Raw genomic sequence first — 22,527 nt, 5'->3', positions numbered from 1 at the left:
CATGGACTGCCACACAGCTCAAACCAGCCATGGACTGCCACACAGCTCAAACCAGCCATGGACTGCCACAGCTAAACCAGCCATGGACTGCCACAGCTAAACCAGCCATGGACTGCTCACAGCTAAACCAGCCATGGACTGCCACACAGCTCAAACCAGCCATGGACTGCCACACAGCTAAACCAGCCATGGACTGCCACACAGCTAAACCAGCCATGGACTGCCACACAGCTAAACCAGCCATGGACTGCCACACAGCTAAACCAGCCATGGACTGCCACAGCTAAACCAGCCATGGACTGCCACAGCTAAACCAGCCATGGACTGCCCACAGCTAAACCAGCCATGGACTGCCACACAGCTAAACCAGCCATGGACTGCCACAGCTAAACCAGCCATGGACTGCCACAGCTAAACCAGCCATGGACTGCCACACAGCTAAACCACCCATGGACTGCCACACAGCTAAACCAGCCATGGACTGCCACACAGCTAAACCAGCCATGGACTGCCACACAGCTAAACCAGCCATGGACTGCCACACAGCTAAACCAGCCATGGACTGCCACACAGCTAAACCAGCCATGGACTGCCACACAGCTAAACCAGCCATGGACTGCTCACAGCTAAACCAGCCATGGACTGCACAGCTAAACCAGCCATGGACTGCCACACAGCTCAAACCAGCCATGGACTGCCACACAGCTAAACCAGCCATGGACTGCACACAGCTAAACCAGCCATGGACTGCCACACAGCTAAACCAGCCATGGACTGCCACAGCTAAACCAGCCATGGACTGCCACAGCTAAACCAGCCATGGACTGCCACACAGCTAAACCAGCCATGGACTGCCACACAGCTCAAACCAGCCATGGACTGCCACAGCTAAACCAGCCATGGACTGCCACACAGCTAAACCAGCCATGGACTGCCACACAGCTAAACCAGCCATGGACTGCCACACAGCTAAACCAGCCATGGACTGCCACACAGCTCAAACCAGCCATGGACTGCCGCACAGCTAAACCCAGCCATGGACTGCCACACAGCTAAACCAGCCATGGACTGCCACACAGCTAAACCAGCCATGGACTGCCACACAGCTAAACCAGCCATGGACTGCCACACAGCTAAACCAGCCATGGACTGCTCACAGCTAAACCAGCCATGGACTGCCACACAGCTAAACCAGCCATGGACTGCCACACAGCTAAACCAGCCATGGACTGCCCACAGCTAAACCAGCCATGGACTGCTCACAGCTAAACCAGCCATGGACTGCTCACAGCTAAACCAGCCATGGACTGCCACACAGCTAAACCAGCCATGGACTGCCACAGCTAAACCAGCCATGGACTGCCACACAGCTAAACCAGCCATGGACTGCCACAGCTAAACCAGCCATGGACTGCCACAGCTAAACCAGCCATGGACTGCCACACAGCTAAACCAGCCATGGACTGCCACAGCTAAACCAGCCATGGACTGCCACACAGCTAAACCAGCCATGGACTGCCACACAGCTCAAACCAGCCATGGACTGCCACACAGCTCAAACCAGCCATGGACTGCCACAGCTCAAACCAGCCATGGACTGCCGCACAGCTAAACCAGCCATGGACTGCCGCACAGCTAAACCCATCCGGCGCGGCTTCCTGGGACCGGCGGGTCCCTCCCCTCCACACAGAGACGGCAGAGCGAACAGGAGCCGGCGTAGCTTCCTGTCTGCAGCCAGCACACTTCGTGCTGAACTGAACAAGACACCATGCAGCCAGCAGCACAAAGGGAGCGAGGCTTTCTCCACCGTAAAGCCTGAACAAGAACACCCTTCAATATGACGGATTCAGAGCCAGAGAGAAAGTGAGTCACGTGAGACGGAACTGAGCATGGCGATGGGAGAAAAGAGGGCGGAGCCGCGATTCTCAAGCGTAGCTTAAACAAACTTCTTGCATGCTGTGGTAAGAACCTGTAATATCACAAACTCCTTGTCTCTTTAATCCATTTGAAGTACATGGGGGGATGGAGAATTCATGTGTGGCCCCTGAAGATTTCTGAAGAGTGCCTATGCCAGGATACATAGTAGCAGTGAGGGCCTTTTAGAGACTTGTGGCGAAGAAAGCCTTTGTGTTCAGGACAAAATAACTCATCCTTAAAAAGGTTAATAACACCATGTGATGGGCCATGTTTGGCAGTGTGAAGGAACTGTGAGATTTTTCATGGGAGAGATGTTTTTTTTCACCACAGCAGATTGTTTCTTTCTGGGCAGGTCTGCTGTTGGTGGCGGTTTGGGAACCACGTGCAGCTGAAAAAAACCCCTTTTTTTTTCCTTAAGCATAAGAAAGAGACTTTTCAAGAACTGCAGCGCTGACTAATACCTCATGTTCTGTTATCCTTTGTGCGAGTTGGGTAAAACAAGGAAAGTGCTGGAAGGGGGGGAGAGGGGAGGGGGTTTGCTTTAATTTCTTGTTATTTCTCTTTACTTCTAATTCTATTAATAATAAAACTCTTTCTTTGTACTGCAACTGTATTAAGTTTTGTGCCTGCTTTGCTTTGTCCTAATTCTTATCGTCACAGAAGGGAAATAAGTAAGTAATGGATATTTTGAACTAAACCACTACACTAAATTGGTGTTTCCACCTGGTTCACGAACTGAAGCTGCTACATGTGCTTAGCACAAAACCTCCATGTGGTACAAATTACATTAGTCTCACCTCAAACAATGTCAAATACACCATGGCCATTTACTGAATCATACACCTGTGCCTGCTGCCCCTGCCTTACCCACACGTCTACTATATAAAAAGCCGTCAAAGCACCATAGGCCAGATTGTAAGTCCTGTGGTAAAGAATTTAAACTGAAAGAGGATATACTTAGGCTAGATATAAGGAAGAAAATCTTTATTGTGAGGGTGGTAAGGCACTGGAACAGGTTGTCCAGGAAAGCTGTGCATGCTCCATGCTGTGCATGCTCCATGCTCAAGGCCAGGCTGGATGGGGTTTTGAGCAACCTGGTCTAGTGGAAGGTATCCTTGCCCACGGCAGGTGGGCTGGATCTAGATGATTTTAAGGTTTCAGTCTAAGTCATGCTATAAATCTATTATATGAACTAGAAAAAAATGTCATGAGAAACTGTTCTGCTCTTGTTAAGTACAACTTGCTTCTGAACATTTTTTTTTCATTTTACCTTTTTTCTGTAATGGATCCAATATTAGAAAAATGTCCTTGGAGAACATGCAATCCAAAATCATCCCAGGCTTCTTCAGGCAACAAATTACAGATCAGTCAGAGAAGATCTATAATCAGGTACCTATCTATCTGTCTAAACAGGCTGGGATCTACCAATTGCAAATGGGATTGTTGCTTACACCAAGGAAACAGAATACTAGTCTAATGGTTGAAACAATAAAATTTTAATGAAGAATAATATACATAAAGAAAACAGGAAGAAAATATGGTGAATACTGCTCAAGAATGGAAAAACAAAAAAGCACATCCAGAAACAACATAGTAAGTAATGAGACAGAAAGGACATTGATGATCCTGAGATTAAAGGAGTGAATGTTGCCCTTTACTCTGTGACCAACTTGTCTCCAGATGACCAAGATAAGACATATGATACTTGATTTAAAGAACTACTAAGCAACGATTGCTGCAACACCCATGGAAGCTGCAAAGGTTAAAAAAACTGTGACAAAAAGAATGTATTTTACCTTTCTATTCAAATCAGAACCCAAGTGCATAAAGTCTTAGCAATACCATTTTTTTCCCACAAGTAGTTATTGTTTTTAACATTTTAAATTATTTTTTATGTCAAAACTAATGTCCTTGGGATGAAAATAAGACAGAAACCATAGTTCTCACTTTCTACTTACTTCCATTATCGTGATTGTGCAAGGCAAGCATCAACCACTTCTAAATATTGGAGACTTTTTTGTCTATTACGTTATTATTTTGGACATTCTGAATGGCCGTGTTTTTCTCAAAGAATTCCTTCATGTAGACAAATGGTCTAACATACTAGTTAGTTGCTCAATTTCTGCATATACCTAGTTTAAGAATAGAAAAAAAAACTTGTCATGATGATCTCCCATACAACATTTTTCTCTATTGGTTGGCTCTTTCAGTTAATGTTAAAAAACAGCCAAAACCCCATAACATGAAGCATTCAAAAAGAAGACAGAAGCCCTTAGAAAAAGTTGTATAGAATTTCTTGACCACAACAGCAAGTTTCAAAGAGATAAAATTATCTTACTTAATTTGTTCAATAATAATAAGCATAGCATACATAGATTTATAGATTTTAATATTAAAATTATATCAAATTAGGATATATATGTATTCTATGCATGGCTTCAGTGTAAAGAGAATATATTATCTTCTGCCCTTAAAGGTGTTGAATGTAATAAAATTGTGCTGGATTTAAAGCCCAGCTGGCAAACAAGTACCACACAGCTGCTTGTTTACTCCCTCCCAGTGAGACGGGAGAGAGAATCAGAAGGGTAAAAGATAGAAAACACAAGAGTTGACACAAAGACAGTTTAAGAGGTCAAGTAAAAGCCACTCACACAAGCAAAGCAAAACAAGGAATTAATTCACTGCCTCCATGGGCAGGGAGGTGTTCAGCCATCTCCAGGAGAGCAGAGCCCCATCAGGTGTGTAACAGTTACTTGGGAAGACAAACTCCATCACTCCAAATGTACCCCTCTTCCTCCTTCGCCCCACTTTATTTACTGAGCATGACATCGTATGGTCTGGAATATCCCTTTGGTCAGTTTGGGTCACCTGTCCCAGCTCAGGACAGGTGTTGTATCTCCTCCCAACCTCCCATGCACCCCCAGCTTCCTCACCAGTGTGGCAGTACGAGAAGCAGAAAAGGCCTTGCCTCTGTGTAAGCCCTGCTCAGCAATAGCACAAACATCTCTATATTATCCACCCTGTGTTCAGCCCAAATCCAAATCATAGCTCCATACCAGCCTCTGTGAAGAAAATTAACTGTACCCCAGCCAAAAACAGCACAAATTGTAAGCCTTCCTGGTATTATTGATGAGAATAGCAATGGCACCACAGCACATACAGATTTCTCCCCACCATTGAATTCTGGGCTAGTCTTTCTCAGCACTGTTGATATTCTCCTCTAAAAGCCCATTTTACCAGTAAGACTTTGGTTGGGCATCATGGAGGAATCTTTTTCATTAGGTCCAGAAAAAAAAGTCTATGTGAGGAACATCAGGGAATATAATTATTCAGAAGACCCTCTATCCTTCAGTAGCACATAATATATATCATATTCTGAGCATACTTGTATATGTTCATTAGGGAACATCAGAATTATTATCAAAAATAAAACATGAAGAGGCCAGTGAGTGAAAAAACTATCTGAACTTAAATAATATATTAAGTAGAAGTGATCACAACCAGAAAAATAGTTCTGTTTTCAGGCACAAAGCCTACATTCTTCCCGTTAGAAAATATTACTTTATACTGTCCACGTTTATCATTTAACTCCACTTAGAGTAAATGCATATTTTGTATCTCGATTATATATTTATTTATATATCACTCTCTCCCTCCATATTTCTGCATGCATATAATGTAAAAACACATTCAGAGTTAAATGCTGCGGCTAACAAGGGTTTGGGATTTTTTGTTATCACATGATCTATGATATTAATTTCCTGGCAAAATTAAGGGGCAAAAATGAACCACAAGAGAATCAACCTTTGTCTCCTGCTCCCTAGTGTCAAGTTAGGGGGCCAGCTGTGTTTTTTCAGAGACTACACATATAACTGAGGAGCACTCAGGACAACTAAGCTGAACCCAACAGCCAAAATCAGAGCAAAAAGCAATAGGCAGAATAAGTTAAAAAAAAAAAAGGCTAGATTAATTACATTCAATTTGTTCTCATGTAAGACCAAAAATAGGAAATAAAATATGGTGGAATTCAAGAGGTGAGGAAAAAGGAAAACTATTTTTGTTATACTAAATGTAAAAGATACTATATACGTCTAACTTGCTTCAAGCTCTCAGAATAAATGCTGTAATGAGGTCATATCTGGGCAGCAGAGAAAAGCTGCCAGCTTATACTGTTCTGGCTGCCAAATTCCAAGGCAGCTGGAGGTCTCTCACACACGCATGAGGATATCATTTCCATGGAAACACCTGAGCAACCTCACTCTCATCTTTCCCTTCCCACCATATTTAAAGTTCTGTACTGGTGTTGCTTAGGAAAAAATTTAATTCATTCAATGAAACCATTTTTATTTTTGTGTTCCAGTAAAACTTAGCCACAGAGGTTGAGAGTTTTCTAGTGCCTTTTAGTATAATCATATCAGGAAAAAGGGAGGAAAGTTCCTGCTCCAGTCTCCTACTAAGCCAGCTCTTACTACATTTAGCACCGATAGAGTTACAATTTCAAACAACGCAAGTAGCATCAACGTAAACCAGTAAAGGAAAAAATATTTATACTAATGACAGTAACTAACAGCAAGAAACTGAGAAACCACGAAAAGGCTCAGGTCATTACACAAAAATTTCACCATCCTCAATACTATATACTGCAAGTACAACCAGATGTTTTAATTCAGTAGTCTGAACAGACACTGTCTTCCATTAATCTGCCTTTTTGAGTCCTATTTTGGATTACTAAAACTTTGCTATAACGTTAGTGACCACAAAAGAAATATGGTAACATTCTGCACAGCACAATGACTGTGATTTGACAAAGTTGCAAGCACATGGACAAACTCTGTCACACTGCAACTGTCATGTCCCACATTTTTTCCGTGAGAAGGAATGAAGATGGCTATGACCATCGGAAACCAACAAAAGACTTCTCAGTGCTCCTTCAAAATGCCCTGTTTTATTCTGTAGCCTATTTTATAGGCTACAGAATAAAAATAAGACAAAATTTTAAAAGATAAAATCAAATTTGTAGCATAAATTCATCAGATCTTATCAGGATAAACATTAAATACTTTCTTACCTGTCTGATGTGTCACTAGTTACTTGATGCTTAACTGTTGAACCATTCTTAATTGAGTCTTGTCTTGTGAGCCCCTGTGGTCTGTTTTTGTCCAGAGCTTGTGTGGATATGTCACCTGGTGGTCCTTGGTACTGCGGATGCTCCTGCAGTTTTGCTTTTTTCTCCTGAGGTGCTTCCTCGTTCCGCAGAGCTCTAACACCTTCTTGGTCCGGCTGCTGGGGTGCATGTGATCCGCTGTTATAGAACCAGGCTCCTGATTTTGTGAGGATTTCTTGTTGTTTTCGGCACAAGTTACATACCCACATTACCTGTTCAGACATATTTAAATGTAAAATCCATTAGCTTGTAAACACTGCATGCAAAGTTTTCAGCAAGCACACATCAACTGACTGTTACCATTTCCAAAGGTAGAAAGGCTACGGTTTTAAGTCTATTAAAATTACAGTATCTTAGCTCAATACAATAAAATATGTCTGTACAACCTTGGAGTAACTAGTTTTGGAAAAAAATACAAACAAAAATACTTTTAGTCTTTTTTTTTTTTCATTATTTGCAATACAAGGAAAAACAACAGATAGTAGCAATATAAATGAAAAGGTTCTAATACTGAGGTTCCAATGGTAATAAGTGTAAGCTTTGAAAATTAACACTATAATTTGAGGATGATAGAAAAAAATTAATTAAGAAGTCATTAAATTTTTAATCCATTTTAATTCTCTCACTAACAGTAAAGAACTTTAGAAAAGGTAATCTGCTGTTACAAAGTAATTTCATAACTCTCCAAAATGCTCCGCTGATTTACTTCCATGGTGGTCTATATCCTATGTGTACATGTAGATGCTGACTTCAAGAAGTGACTTCAATTTCAGAACAATTTTAAATTAAAGCCATTTTATAACTAAAGTAACACAATGTATACGGTGGTGTATCTCTCCACTTCATAGCCACAATTTAGCTTTCACTATATGTTTACCAAATTATTAAAATTACTACAGCTTCCCAGTTATGTGATCCTGCATATAGTAATGAGATTTTTTTTAATATTCTAAAATGTACTTGTTTGCAAAGCTTTTGTATCTGATCACCTTAGTCACATGGCAGTTCAGGAAATCAACAACACCAATTATCTGTAAGTTAATTTCACATTCAGCTATTAAGTTATATGAGAATAAATCAGGATGCAGTGAATCAAATACAACACACCAGCCATGAACACATTGGACCATTCAAACTGATTATCATGTTACCCTAAAATTTGGATTGTAGATAGTATTAATCTACTGCAAGTTTCATCCTTCACTCCTTAATCTTCATTTTTCTTAAGCCTTAGCTCAGATTTCCTTTTCTTTTTCTTCTCTTTATATATTTTTGTCTAAGTACACCAACAAAATTGCACCAGTTTTGCTATATATTCCTTGAATGTCTACACTCAGCCTTCAATCTAGTTATCATGTCTCCAGTTCTAATCCTACAGCAAGCTGCCTTTTCTCCAATGATTTAGAGCATAGGACATTCAAAGGCTTACATCAGTGCTCATCACTCTTTTAAATGCAGCCAGCTCCATGGAATCACATTGAAGATGTAGTTCCTACCTCCACAATACATTTAGCTCAGTCCAGTAGAAAAGGTTTCAGAAGCTGCAATCTGTATCTTGCTTTCATTCTCCAGGCTGTTATCTAATAGATAACTTGGGTCATGCTCTCTAGTCAAGTCTCACAATAAATCTTTCAATGAGAGCTTCATATAGAAGGTCACTTGGATGCAAGGTTCATACTCAAACTAAAGTCACCAACTGCCTCATTCACAAAGTGTTGGGCTGGGGCAGAAAAAGGAGGCATCAGTTGCCCATTTAATGGTGGTGGTATGCCCTATTCTGGTAAACTTCCTTCTTATCTTTTTATAGGGCTGATGTCATTTATGAGAACTCATGTCTGCTTACATCAAAAAGACAGAACAAACCATCAAAGCACTGAGGACAAAAAAGAGAGACCCCCCAAGTAGCAGGTTGCTCTCTGAGGTACATTAGATATCCTTAGAGGACATTCAAAGGCCAAAACTGTGTATGCTTCAGGCCTGAACATCATTCAAATACAAATTTAAGAGCAGGCCTGTTTTACCTTTGCTAATTAAGCTAGAAAGTACATGAGAAAGCACCAAAGTGAAATTTCAGAACCCAAGACAGAAGTATTTTTGCCCTCTTTAATCAACAGCAGTTAAAAGGCTTTAATATTTCTGCCAGGTCTGTACACAGCAGAAAGTAGTTCTAACCTTTCCATGCATGTGACAGAGCAATGAAAGGAACAATTATATGAGAATGCAAATATATAACAACTTGAATGACAATGAGATAAAATCCACCAAAGTCCTCATTTGCTATTTTCACTTCTATTAGTAGATGTTAAATATCACAAAAACTATATACTACAGTCAAAACACTTGGGCAACTTTGTCCTTGGCTGACAGTCATATTTTGTCCTCAGACAATGGACTCCAGGATGACCAGTATTATTCTCTTGTACCCAACAGAATAAGAGTTCCCTCTGAATTAATATGATTTCCTATCGCCTCCTCTAAAACTAGAATCAGGAAGAGTACTCCTGACCTAACCTGAATCCTGAAAAGTTTATTTAGGGTATTTCAGTTTGAAAAAAAAAAATCAAACACATGGCCTTAAAAATGCATAGATTCATGAATTTTGCGGATTCTTTTTCTGCTTTCATAGGAGCATTTAATGATAATTACAGGTCACGCTTCTGATAAAGCCTTATTTTCAACATCATTTCAACATGCAGGATTTCATAGTGTTAACCCTAACAGTCATAATTTTAGCTTCAAATAATCACACACACTGAGAAGAATGGGAACTGTCACACAGACAGAAATGTTTGTGCTTTCGGTGAGCACAAAAATCACAAGCCCGCAAATAGTACTGGGCTAAATTGACTTCCCCATCTTATAAGAGGATGTAGAAGCATTCTTGCAATTTAAAAAATACTGGCAATTTATAGTGCAGACCTCTCAATGAAATGACAGACACACTTGTAAGATGGTGTCATAAGAGCACAGACAGGAAGGTGGCATGTTCCTGGGCAGGATTTCTCCTTCTGCCCCCAGGTGCCCGGGACAGAGTGCTCAACAGCTCACACACATGCAGAGCGGGTCTGTCCCTGCCAAGTCCCTGCCAGGACATAGCATTTACTGGGACTGTGACAGCAGCACTGCAGAGAGGCAAAGACCACATGAGTAGGCTGCATGCTCAATACCTGCATTTTGACAAACCTGCGAGGAGAAAACGTAGAATTTTCCCTTCTGAAAGAGAAATTTTAAAGGACTAATCCCTTAAATCAGAAATCTGTGCTCCAGAGTAGGCACACTATCTACTGCACCCATTTGCAACTCTCCTAACCACCCTCCTACAAAGTTCAACAGTCATGAGCACATTTTGTACACAAAAATCTGTGTTGCAATTTGCAGGTGTCAATCCTCCACACCAGAACACTGCCAATTTGAAAAGGAAACCAGGGGGAAAAAATCTCCTCTCCAACATTAAGTACTAGTTCAGGACTAGAATTCCAGGTGCTAGTGGCACTGGGTCGGGATGTGCGTTTCCATAGGAAAGGCTGAAACACCACCTAGTGCATACAACAGGCATTGCTGAAGCTCAGTTCAAATCAACTTCTCATTGCGGAAAAGAACGCACTAAATATATCTGACATTTTCACATTAACCCTTATATCCATTTTTTTCAAATAATAATTTCTTCTTTTTATACACAACACTGAAAATAAGTATTCTAAATTTGCATTAGAGAGATACACCTTAAACCTTCCATCTGCTTTCCATTCACAAAGGTTAGTTCTATACACTGAACTAATAAGTTCTAACTCGTTTTTGATTTCTTCACTATTTTTGGCAAGATTATTCATTATATGCTCCCACTTCTAACACTGCCCAGCAGCTTTCATCACATATTATTAGCACTTTTTACTACATGGGCCCATAAAACAAATTCTGCAAAACCTACAGTAATCAGCCATTTCACATCTATGTATCAGAAGTAATGAATGCACAAAAATTACTTCTTTGTATTGTTCTAAAAAAGATATTACAGTTTTTTGTTCTTAGATGAAATTCTTCAAAACACATTTGACACACCACTTTAACTTCAATAAATGGGAAATATATTTATCAAGAAATTACATCTGCAGATATTTCAAGCGAAAACGAAATGCAATTTAATAAAAGGATATAGTAATGACATTCATTTTACTATTTTCAGATAGATCATGTGAAAAGACAGCTACCTTACAAAACACCATTCACTATTCCCATAAGTATAGTTATAGATGGCCTAACACTAAATCCTGAGAACAAAATGGATACCTTACTTTAAGATTAGATTAAAAGGCTCAGTATATTTGATTATACATAACTTGAGTTTAATAGCTTTGACACTACAACGTAAGAAATAATTATGCCAAATCCTCATCAGCCTTCAGAACATTACTTCAAGTTACAGGTGTTCCGAGGTGAAAAATTGTCCTGGAAGGCTTCCACAATATTTCACCAAATCTATTAGAGTTCACCTGCTTGGCACAAGCATCTAATATATATTGGCATTACATTAACTGTTGCACTTGCTGCTAGTAATCTTAAGCAAAGTTCATATGTTTTAATTACATTTGTGTTTGTGTTTCTTTTTGGCTCTCACATTTCATGTAGGTTACAATTCCTTAAAAATTACACAAGGTAACAAGACTGTAGCATCAAAAGAAAGGAGGCAACAAAAGGAAGAGTAGAAAAACTCTTTGCTTGGGTCATCAAGGTAACTAATCATGATTACTTACACATTACTGCTAGTCCTTTTTTTCCCCTAATTTGTCACAGGTGCAAAACTTCATCACATCATGGAGCAGTGCAATGTTTGAAGCCACCCTGTACTAAGGAAGTTTCTTCGAGGACATAGTACATCTCTCTATTCGTCACTATGCTGATGACAGGATCACGGAATCGTGAGCGTTGGAAGGGACCTCTGGAGATCATCCAGCCCAGCCCCTCTGCCAAGGCAGAGTTATCTGGAGCAGGTGGCATAGGAACGCGTCCAGGTGGGTTTGGAATGTCTCCAGAGAGGGAGTGAGATCCCTGGGCAGGCTGGTTCAGTGCTCTGCCACCCTCAGTGTTAGTAAGTTCTTCCTCACGTTGAGGTGGAACTTCTTGTATTTTGGCTTGTGGCCGTTGCTCCTTGTCCTGTCACTGGGCACCACCAAAAAGAGTCCACATGCCGATGTGGAATAGACACTGCAAACCAGCACTGGCACTATGTAACATGAGTCCCCTTCCTCTGTCCAGTCACAAAAACTAAAATTTACTGTAAAATCTGCTTCTTCTGCTTCAGGTAATATAGACCCAGTATCTGTACAGGCCAATGGTATCTTCCTTACCTCTAGTCCCTGTTTCTGCTAATCTTGGCTCATTTTGCCTATTTGAAATGTAACAGTGTTTCTGAGGAACTGTAAGTTCAATAAGAGAGCTTCCTGGGTTTGGGACTGTGAGAATCCCTTTCAACATCACCTCCCCAGAAAATGAGATGGAACTGTTTTTCTGGTTATCTTTTTTTTCAGAATACATTAAGATCTCCCAAAATTTTCCAGTAAAATTTAGGGACAACATTATTAGTTGTCCCTGTCAAAAGTAAAACTTTTAAATTTTCTGTTTATTTCTTAGAATTCAATCTTCCTTGAATTGGACTATAAGACTTCTCAAAGTTAGCTAAAACATAAAATCTTATCTATTTGGTTATATACACCACCAAAACATGTCTCATGTTTGCACTAAAAAAACAGTAATTCCCTTTTGCTCTCCCCATCTGCAGTCTATGCTCTCTCTTACAGCCAAGAGTACTGATTTCCACTACTGGTGAGGGAAAATCTGTTTTATGAGGTGCTTCCTTTAAAAATTTCTGGGTTGACATTCCTTTTTAATGAAAGTGTCTATGACTGTGGAAGACTTATATATAGCATGTGCTATCCATAGCCAACATTCATATTTTTGGAAAACACAGAGGCTTTTGCAATGTCTCTAGGATTTCTCTATAAAGACATAATTCTAGAGGTCTGTGTCCAGAATACAGATGCATCTTTTGCAGCTGCTAAGATCTATTTTAAAGACACAAAATCATTATTTTGGAGTGAATGGAATAAATCTTTGTGCTCATACATTGTAAGCAGCAGAGTCTGGTTATAACTTTAATGAAACAAAGTCTTCCATTTCATTTTACTGCTCTGACTGTACAGACAAGTTCCCTTTTCATTCCCTTCTGTTACATTAATGCATTTTGTCAGTAAAATATATTACAGGAGCAAAGTTAATCTCTGAATTTGTGACTTTTATAAAAGTTGGTAAAGATTACCTATTTTTTCATTATTTTGATATGCCACTAGTCTGTGCTATGGTACTGACTTTCATGTTACAATCAGTTTGACTGAATGCCAAAACTGCTATAATGTTTATTTGCCTTACATCTGTAATGACAAACAGATACCTATACCCCAAAATTGTATTAAATATCAGAAGAATTCCAATACCACTTAAGAAAAGTGGGAAAGCTTATAATACTGGTATGAAACAAACACCTTTACATATATTTTAAGGGATATGTGTATTTGCACTACAAAAATTCTTTGTACTGGGGGGTGACTATATTTGCTCTTGACTTTGTAGTGAATGGATATATCATGTATGAAAAGTTGTAATGGCCATAAACAACCAAGTCAGCATGAAATAAGTGTATCACTTCTTGTGCATGCATGTGATGCAGTATATTTACATGACACTATCTTCCAAGAAGAAGAGGAAATTATGTGATTACAATTTTTAAAAGGTACACACTCTTTTGTACCAGCGGTGTCCTTATCCTAATGGACAGTGTATCTCTTTTGCATCACTCTTTTATTACCCTTAAGACATATACTAGTAATTTTGTTCATACATTTTTTCAAGCTAGAGTATAATTTCTAATCCATGAGCAAAATTGCTCATATAATTATCAAGTAAGACATTTGACTAGGAAAACAGATTATTTATGTTCACAAAAATGTGGGGGAAAAAAACCCTCCATGTGCACAGTAGGACTAGAAACTGTTAGTTAGAACACTAATCTAGCTGGGTTAATATAAGCCAGAGTACATCCTTCCTAAAGTATATTGCATAAAAAGAAGTTGTTCATGTATAAAATATATTATATTCTTCAAGATCTGTAAAGGCAATACTTTGGGTTTTTTCACTATGGCACAGGCACAACTCAACACTGCCCAGTCCATGCCAAGGAAGACAGTGCATAATTCCCACATAGTGCCATATTGACCATACTCAGCTCTTTCATGAGCTTTCATGATTTCATTAAGAAGTAGAATGGTGTACAGACTTCCAGTGAGACAATGGCTATTGTGACATCGGGTGTGATTTGGACATAGTACAAACCGGCCAATATTATGTCTCAACAAATACAGCTGCACTGCTTCCAAAATGGAATTCATAAACCTACACAGTACTCCAGAGGGTCATGAGGGTTTATTTAATAAGTGCAGTGGGTTTGGCATGAAATTAACTTGCTCTAAGTGAACAGAGTTTACAACATGGTTCACAAAGGATACCTTTAACCTTGGAAATTTGAATAATTACTGAATATATTGAGAATGTACAGTCGACCAAGCTACACATTTACTAAATGTTCAGATTTGTAACAGTCTCAGAAAAGCAAGAGAACTGAGCACACATTTCCTGCACTTTTCTTAGGAAACTTAAGCGCCTTAAGAATACTGGATAGGAAGAAACCTCATGGATTGCTTCCAGTTGCCTGCTGCTTCGAAGAAAAAAAAAAAAATTTAAAATTTCGTAATTTAATAAAATTTTATCTTAAAATTAACTATAAATAAAGAGCCCAAAATCTGTCAAAAGGCTTTTCCAATCCCTACAGCTACAATGGAAATAATGTCTTTCAATTTCCAGTGCTCGTGTATTCCAAACTAGTTTCTTGCTATTTATTCTTGTACCAGTATTGTCATTAAGTGTAAATAGCTCCTTTCTCTCCTCAGTGTTTGCTGCCTGATGATTTTATAGTGACCAATCACATACCCTCTCTGCTTTCATTTTTCAAGACCAAATAGATTTTGCTCTTTGAGACTACGCCTATATTAGCAAGACACAATCCTGTCACAGGGCCAGGTGCTGGCCCAGGATTGCCTGCTAATTCTTATGCTTCCTGGCACAGTCAGGCCTTTGCTAACCAGCATCTCCCAGACAATGCCAACACACAGTGTAGAAAAACAGCATGGAGCAGAAACTGCTCCTAATAAGCAGTTTGCACTCAGTTACCCTGCTATGGAAAGCAGAATTCAGGACTGTTGATCAAGACTGAGCCACAGAGGAGTCCCTGGCCTGTGTAGTTCAGAGAAGAAAGCCTTATTAGTTCTTAAATTCCTGATTTTACACTTAGTGGTATTTTACTGCACTCATTTTCACTACAGGAGTTCACAAGGTCATCTGGTTCTCTATTTTGCAGTATCCCATTGCTCCCCTGTGCTGACAAGCATCCAACTTTGTGTAACCAATGTATTTAATTACAGCACTCTTTTCTCTATGCCAAGGGCACTACTGAAAATATTCAAGATCTTCCCCAGTACTAAGGCTTGAGGAACTCAGCTAGGAAGTTGTTTACAGCTTTTCCCTCTAATTCTTTATTCAATTAATCCTCATTGTTTCAGTTTAACCAGTAATTTCTGGTGGTCTAGTAAAATTTAAGCTCCTGCAAAGTTAGTTATTTTTTACACTAACCCTTAGCCATCCCGGCACAAAACCAAGTTCCTTGAATTCATCAGTCCAATGGGTTTTGCCTATTTGTTCCCTTAATTCCTCAAAAAATAAATCTCTCAGTAAAGACTGTTGTTAGAGCAATTTTGCTCATGGATTAGGAATTTGTGAGGGAGGAAAGACAAATTTTTGGTAAAAAATACAAATAGGCAATTATGGCTGGAATAAGGCAATACAAATAGGCATTAGAATTACTAATTTTCAAAATTTTTCCAGCAAAGTGGTTGACATTAACAGCTTTTACACAAATATAGAATGTCTGAAAATATTAAAGGGGTTTTTTAATAAAATATTGTTACAATAATTTCTTAAATATTTTAATAACAATTATTATGAGCTATTATTATGCTAAATAATTTTTCCCACCAAATTTAGGACATAGTAGAAATAATCCAAATGCCACTTCTAAGTTGTTTTATTTTATCAAGACTTTTACTCTCACAGGCAATGTTAAATAATATTCAAAAATCTTAAAGTGATTTCATTTTGAGACTTTTGTTTCCTAAGAGTCTCAATTAGATGTTATTTATGCCTCTTTGTGTTCAAAAATCTGTACTAATGTCACAGCTTCATTAAGGGACCAGCTAATAAAAATAACAAATGATCTACAGCCCAGAGGTGTTGAGCATATTCATTTGTTAACACTTGTAAACCATCGGAAGATGAATGGCACTAAGTGTTCACAAGTTATTTATAAATATAAGACACAATGTCAACATCAACAAGGGACCAAAAGGGAGGAAATGTGACAGGACCACAATAAGCCTGGGGTCTGTATGCAGATGGCACTAAATTGAAATCAACAGAATTACACCATTTACATCATCTGTGTCATCATTCATTACTGAAATTGTCTGAGAAAAATGAAAGATCCAACTCTAATGAAATGTAACATAATGGTAATAGAAAAATTGAGATGCTTATCATGTAGTTACTGGTGTATTGAATCCCACATAAACATTCTTCAACTTTACATGAACTTGCTGCCTGGGCTCTAACAATGTAGTCACAGCAGCACAGCTCTCAGACAAAATATAAAACATATAGAATCATCGAATATGTTGAATTGGAAGTGATCCATAAGGAGTATCAACTCCAACTCCCTGCTCCTCAAAGGACTGCCTAAAACTGAACCATATCATTATGAGCATTATCCAGATGCTCCTGAAACAAGCTTGGTGCCATGTCCAGTTCTCTGGGGAAACTGTTCCAGTGACCAACCACCTTCTGGGTGAAGACCTTTTCCTAATGTCCAATCAGAAGCTCCCCAGCCCCCTTCCCCATCCCTGTGAGGAAGCCGTAGTCTGCAATGAGGTCACCCCTCCGCCTTCTCTTCTCCAACCGGGGCAAGCCAAGTGACCTCAGCCACTACCCCTAAGTCTTGCCCTTAGGAAGAATTTTCACCACTTTAATCTCCTTCCTCTGGACTCACTCTAATAGTCTGAGGTCCTTTGTACGCTGTGGTACTCCAAACTGCACACAGCACTCAGTGAGGCCACAGCAGCTCACAGTATGGTGGGACAATCACCTCCCCCCACCAATTCTCAATGCTGTGGTATCCAGCCTGGAAACCTACACTGAGTTGCACACTACAACAGCTACACATCTTATGACTGCAATAGCTGCAGCCACAGTTAACCCTGACAGAATAGTAAGAAAATCTAACATTAAAAAGAGAATTATATGTATGTCAGTATGTTTGTTTCAGGAATTTCAAAACAGAATAGGAGACTAAGGGTAAAAAAGCAACAGACTTAGTGACACCTTACACAGTCAGGTATATACACCTATCAATAGGCTGAAGAGAACAATTATATTTAACAAAAGGAAAAAAGGAATTTATGAACAATGGAATAAAGCTCTTTTTTCTTTTTTAATCCAATGCCAAATAGTCCCCTTTGTTAGGAAGCAAATAAAGTTAACTGCCTATATTTCTACTTTATATATATTGACACGTTTCTGTACTTCCATAATTATTTCTTACTTTAAAGTATCTACAAATTCCACATATGCAAAATCCTTCTGCTACTTCAGCAGAAGCAACTAGGTGAATGCTTCCCCTTCTCTGCTCGTATAAATTAGCAGGCTTTGAAAGCATTATTAGTGAGAATTATCACCTTTCCTAAACTTAGTTCTATTTCAAATTCACTCAGATAATTGTATCTACAGTTTAATGACCGCTTCCTTCTTTATAGCTCTTTTGCACCATTCCCTCTTGCAGGAAAAGTGAAATATATCATGGGAGAACTCTTTATGTACATATTACGTGTATGTGAGCTGACAGTCCAAAGCCTTAATAAAGTCCTTAATGTTCTTCCAAACTCTTAATATGAGAATCCAGATGAAGTAAGAACAGCAAACAAGTCATGGAGCAAGTGTCTTGAAGAACATCAATAACTGAATTTCTCGTCAAAAAAGAACCCACACTACAATTTCAATTTGCAGCTAACAACTAAGTATTAGACTTTTCAAAGAATATTACTGAATTACAAAAATAATTTTGTCCTGAAAAAGTTTGCATCAGTATTTGAAGCTCCCACAAGAATAAAAGGTTTTCTAGAAGTATATCCTGGAAACTATGTCTGTGCCTTAAAAAGGACATAGAATTTGCCTTAAAAAGAGCATATAGTTTGTTAGGAATTCTTTCTAAACAGGCTGTGTCGTTTTACATTCCAACTTACAGCTGGAAGCTCTTACCAGTTTACCCTGTTAAACCACTGAATCTTACTATTGATACATCTCCATGTGGCTTCTGTTTCTCCCTTCATTTTTTCAATATTCACTACAGACAATGTAGAAGGAAGCAAGTCAGCTCTGTGAAGACACCACATGCAGCCTATATAAATGGCTAGACTAAATGTTTGAGGCTTTAGAAAGAAAATCTCAACTTTTGTTGAGATTAAATCCAGACACAATGGTTCCTTTATGAAAGAATTTTTAATCTTCTCAGAAGGTGAAGTTATATGTGTTTTAATTCCCAGTTCTGGACTAGACCTAACCCATATTTAAGTCCATGGAGAGCGAAGACAGTGGTCTACTTCTCTCTGGTAAAGCCCTCCTTTTGTTCCCTAGCTGCTAAGTGTAACTGGTGGCATGCTCTCCCTCGAGCAATGGCCTTACACAGCAGGCAGCCATTCTGTGGATTTAGGGCCTGAATAAACCCTCACCTATGATAGTATCCCATTCATAATACTAAATACATCCACAGCATTTTATTAAGCTTTTGGTACAACAGAATTACAGTAGTCTAACATTCTAGGATCATAGCTATTTTATTTCAAAGTCTTTTATAAATAGCCAGTTAAGATAAACAGATGAATAAGCTATAAAACAAAAACAATCATATTAATCTAGAAGGACTACAGAAACATAAAGCATGACCAAAAAATCTTTTGCAACATGGTCAATATTAATAAAGCATTTTCTCTTGAATAAAATATAGCTTGTTAGACATTTTTAATGAGTACTTGAGAATCTATATGCTAAATTTTGAACTAATTTTCACTTTTTGCTATACAATGTTAAGAAAAACGTAAACAATTATGCTCCTCCCAAGTTACTGAGGACAGACATTCACTACATAGAAAGTTTTCTTTGGCTACTCACAATGATGTCGATAATAAATAGAAGCCAAACAAAGATTAGATAAAACCAAAAAAAATAATTTGAAGTAAAATAAGAGGAATTTGCTTCACAACTACAGAGTAAAACAAATTTGTTAAAAAATATATAATCATCATGGTGTTATAATCTAAAAATTAACTAATATTGAATGCAAAGACACTAGGCAATTGCACACATTGGGAGAAATGGGCGTTTGAACCCTATCTTCAATGTAGAGGTTAAACTAGTCTAATCTCTTAGAAAGGTACCATACTTTGCCTACCTAAAACTGTAAGAAATACAAATTGTTAACAGCAATAAAGATCATCTTTCATAATCACATGACCAAGTATCTGAGAGCAAGAACACCTTAATTAAACAGGTCATGACTCTGAAGTTGTGTAGCAATTACACTGAAACTGAAAGATGAACAGGTTAAATGAACGCTAGTGATTAACACTGACCAACTTTAAACATTTAAAGATAAATGGGAGGTACATGTATACACAGTAAAAAAAAAATTAGTCAGATACCCACTTAAATTAATAAAGATACATCTGGATTCTCTCAGTATTAAAACATTGTATGGATTTATTTTGTGAAAGCATATTATCCCCAATATCAAACAGAAATCCTTTTACTTTATGTATTTTGTTTACAAACCATTGTTATTTTATTTCTTGCAGATCTAATGCTAAAAAGGGCTTGTGAACAACATGAAACTAATCCTCAAAAAGCCACAAACAGTAACACACATAAATTGACTGAAATTGAATTAGCTACCTGAAATCCAAGCTTTTCCATAGATCTTCTTGATGCTGAATGAAGGCATCTTTATAATAATTCGAACCAAGGAAATTTTAATTTTTGAATACCCTGTTTATGGTTCATAGGTGACATCTTGTTTAAACACAGGATTTTTTACATTTATTTAAATTTTTCCTTGAATGCACTGAAGTTCAACATCTGCTAAAACTGTCTGCATAAGTGCACTCATACTAAGCTGAATGACTGCCTTGCCTGTGCATACAATATTTTGTATATGAACAGATGCTGGCCATGCGAATTCCTTTTTTCACACAGCAGATTTAAACAGCGAACAGATATGAACCCAGATGCAAGGCCTTTTTCATTTAATTCCCCAACCTACCACTAAACTGTTCCTTGAAGACACTAGCTAAATAAAGCTCTACGTAAACATTCAAGGGGAAGCAAACACATTGGGAGGTTTGCCGCTTTACTCTATTCCTAGCAATGTCTTCATTATTTATATATATAGGCACTGGTTTCCAGCCACTGACGCTAAATCTAGATAATTAAACATTTATACCATCCCCTGCTGTGCCATAATGTCTAACTGTGTCCAAAGAGTCCTAGGTGTGCTGTTACACACCTGAGACTGAAATGAGGAATTTGCTGAGCTACCTTTGATAAAGGTCTACACCTGGAACTTAATAGCACATGGTAATGTTTCTGAATATTGCAACAGGTGGCAAATAAAACTTACTGCTCAAGAACTGTTTCATCTTCTGGTTCCAGAATTGCTATTTGTAATTGCTCTTGCTCTATTAATTTGAACAAAAGTGAAAATTTTTTGATGTGCTATAGTTTTTATTGTTATAGCAATGTTTCCATACGTGTTTTAAGACAAGATTATTTTAGGAGAGCTTGCAGAAGAATTTCAATAGAAAATTAATCTATTTTGAACAATTTGAAGTTAAAAGATAAATTTCTAGTGCTAGCAGGATGGGAAAAATAGCTAGCAAAACAAAACCTGGTCACTCTAATTTCACCAGACTCTCTAAATCACCTCTAGTGCTTTTCAGAAATTCAGTATCATCTAAAACCAAACCAGCTACCTCTAATTTCTGTACAGTAAAATTACACCACCATAGTGTACATGTAAAGGACAAGGTTTATAGGAAGAACTAGTGTTTTTTACACTGACTGTTGTGGGTGAAAAAAATTATACAAGTTTTTGGGCATATAAACCCTTGCTCATCTAATACAGAAGTACAAATACGACTGTAAAAAGAATTTCAGACTCACTTTCATCGTCAGTTTTCTGTACGTTCTTAAGCAAGAAACATATTGGTGTTCTTTAAGCATGGAGCACAGATAACAAAAGTAAAGTCTCCTTACATCGGATTGAAATAGCTAAGACCATTTTGAAGCTACATTATGTCAAGAAGTTGTTTTATTTTTATTTTCCAACTAACTTTTAAGGAGAAGCTGGAAAAGGAGATTGGCAGTTCCTAGGAAGACCTTCCCCCCTTCCTTGAACACTGTGGAGGGTAAGCCATTGATCTGTGCATGAGAAAATAGGCCAATGGGCATTGCAGTGATGAGGGGAAAAAAAAAAAAAAGATGAAATCTCACTCCTTCCCCATATCCCCCAACATCTCCAACAGCTCAAAGAAGTTAATGTAAAGTGGGACTATGGACTACAATGCTGTGTAATCTCCCTGTTCTTTGACTGTGATGGCCAACAGACAGTGTATCCTGGAATGACAGTAAGGCCCTAAAAGCTAGCAATACATGGGATCTAATTTAGGGAAAACATTTGTATGCCAATTTAACCATTTACAGGAGATATTTACTATGTATGGTCTTCACCAGATTTCAGGCAAGTTTAAGTCTGTTACTTGCAGATTTAGAAACCTTTGTATACTGACTACATTCTATCTTGTCACATCATGACAGTCTTGAAAACAGTGAAAATAAAGCTGGGTAACATTTTGAGTAGAGGACGTGACTTGATTGCAGGATAATTTTGACAGGCAAAAGGAGCAACCTAGTATTGAAATATGACAAACCAATTTCAACCAAGATGTTTGTTCACCTTCTGCTACTGGAGGTGCATTCTGTTAGTGATCAAGGAAACAAGAGTGTGGTCTGAACACAGTAAGATAAAGCAGAGCAGCTTAGACAAATGGATATGCGAGAAACAGGATCAGAGAACAGGCTTGGACAAGCGGCCCAAGTGGATGCAGGGAGATCTAAGCTGCCAACTCTCTGAATGACTTTTAGAGATCCCAATCTGAAAGACAATACTCAAGAGCTGAGGAAAA

At 38.4% G+C, this 22,527-nt stretch overlaps 1 protein-coding gene across 35 annotated transcripts in view; it reads right to left on the bottom strand.

The window, feature by feature from the left end:
• The window catches only part of RIMS2 (regulating synaptic membrane exocytosis 2), a 454,433-nt gene that overhangs the window by 333,038 nt on the left and 98,868 nt on the right, over positions 1-22,527 (bottom strand). For all 35 annotated transcript variants that reach the window (XM_039548364.1, XM_039548365.1, XM_039548401.1 and 32 more), the window contains one exon: positions 6,986-7,293. In XM_039548364.1, coding sequence (XP_039404298.1) covers positions 6,986-7,293 — 308 coding nt within the window. The remainder of the gene's footprint in view (positions 1-6,985; positions 7,294-22,527) is intronic.

This window comes from Corvus cornix, chromosome 2 (genome assembly GCF_000738735.6).
Source record: "Corvus cornix cornix isolate S_Up_H32 chromosome 2, ASM73873v5, whole genome shotgun sequence".
Lineage (NCBI taxonomy): Eukaryota > Metazoa > Chordata > Aves > Passeriformes > Corvidae > Corvus > Corvus cornix.
The sequence above is the reverse complement of the archived record's forward strand: the minus strand, read 5'-3'. Positions and strand labels throughout refer to the sequence as shown.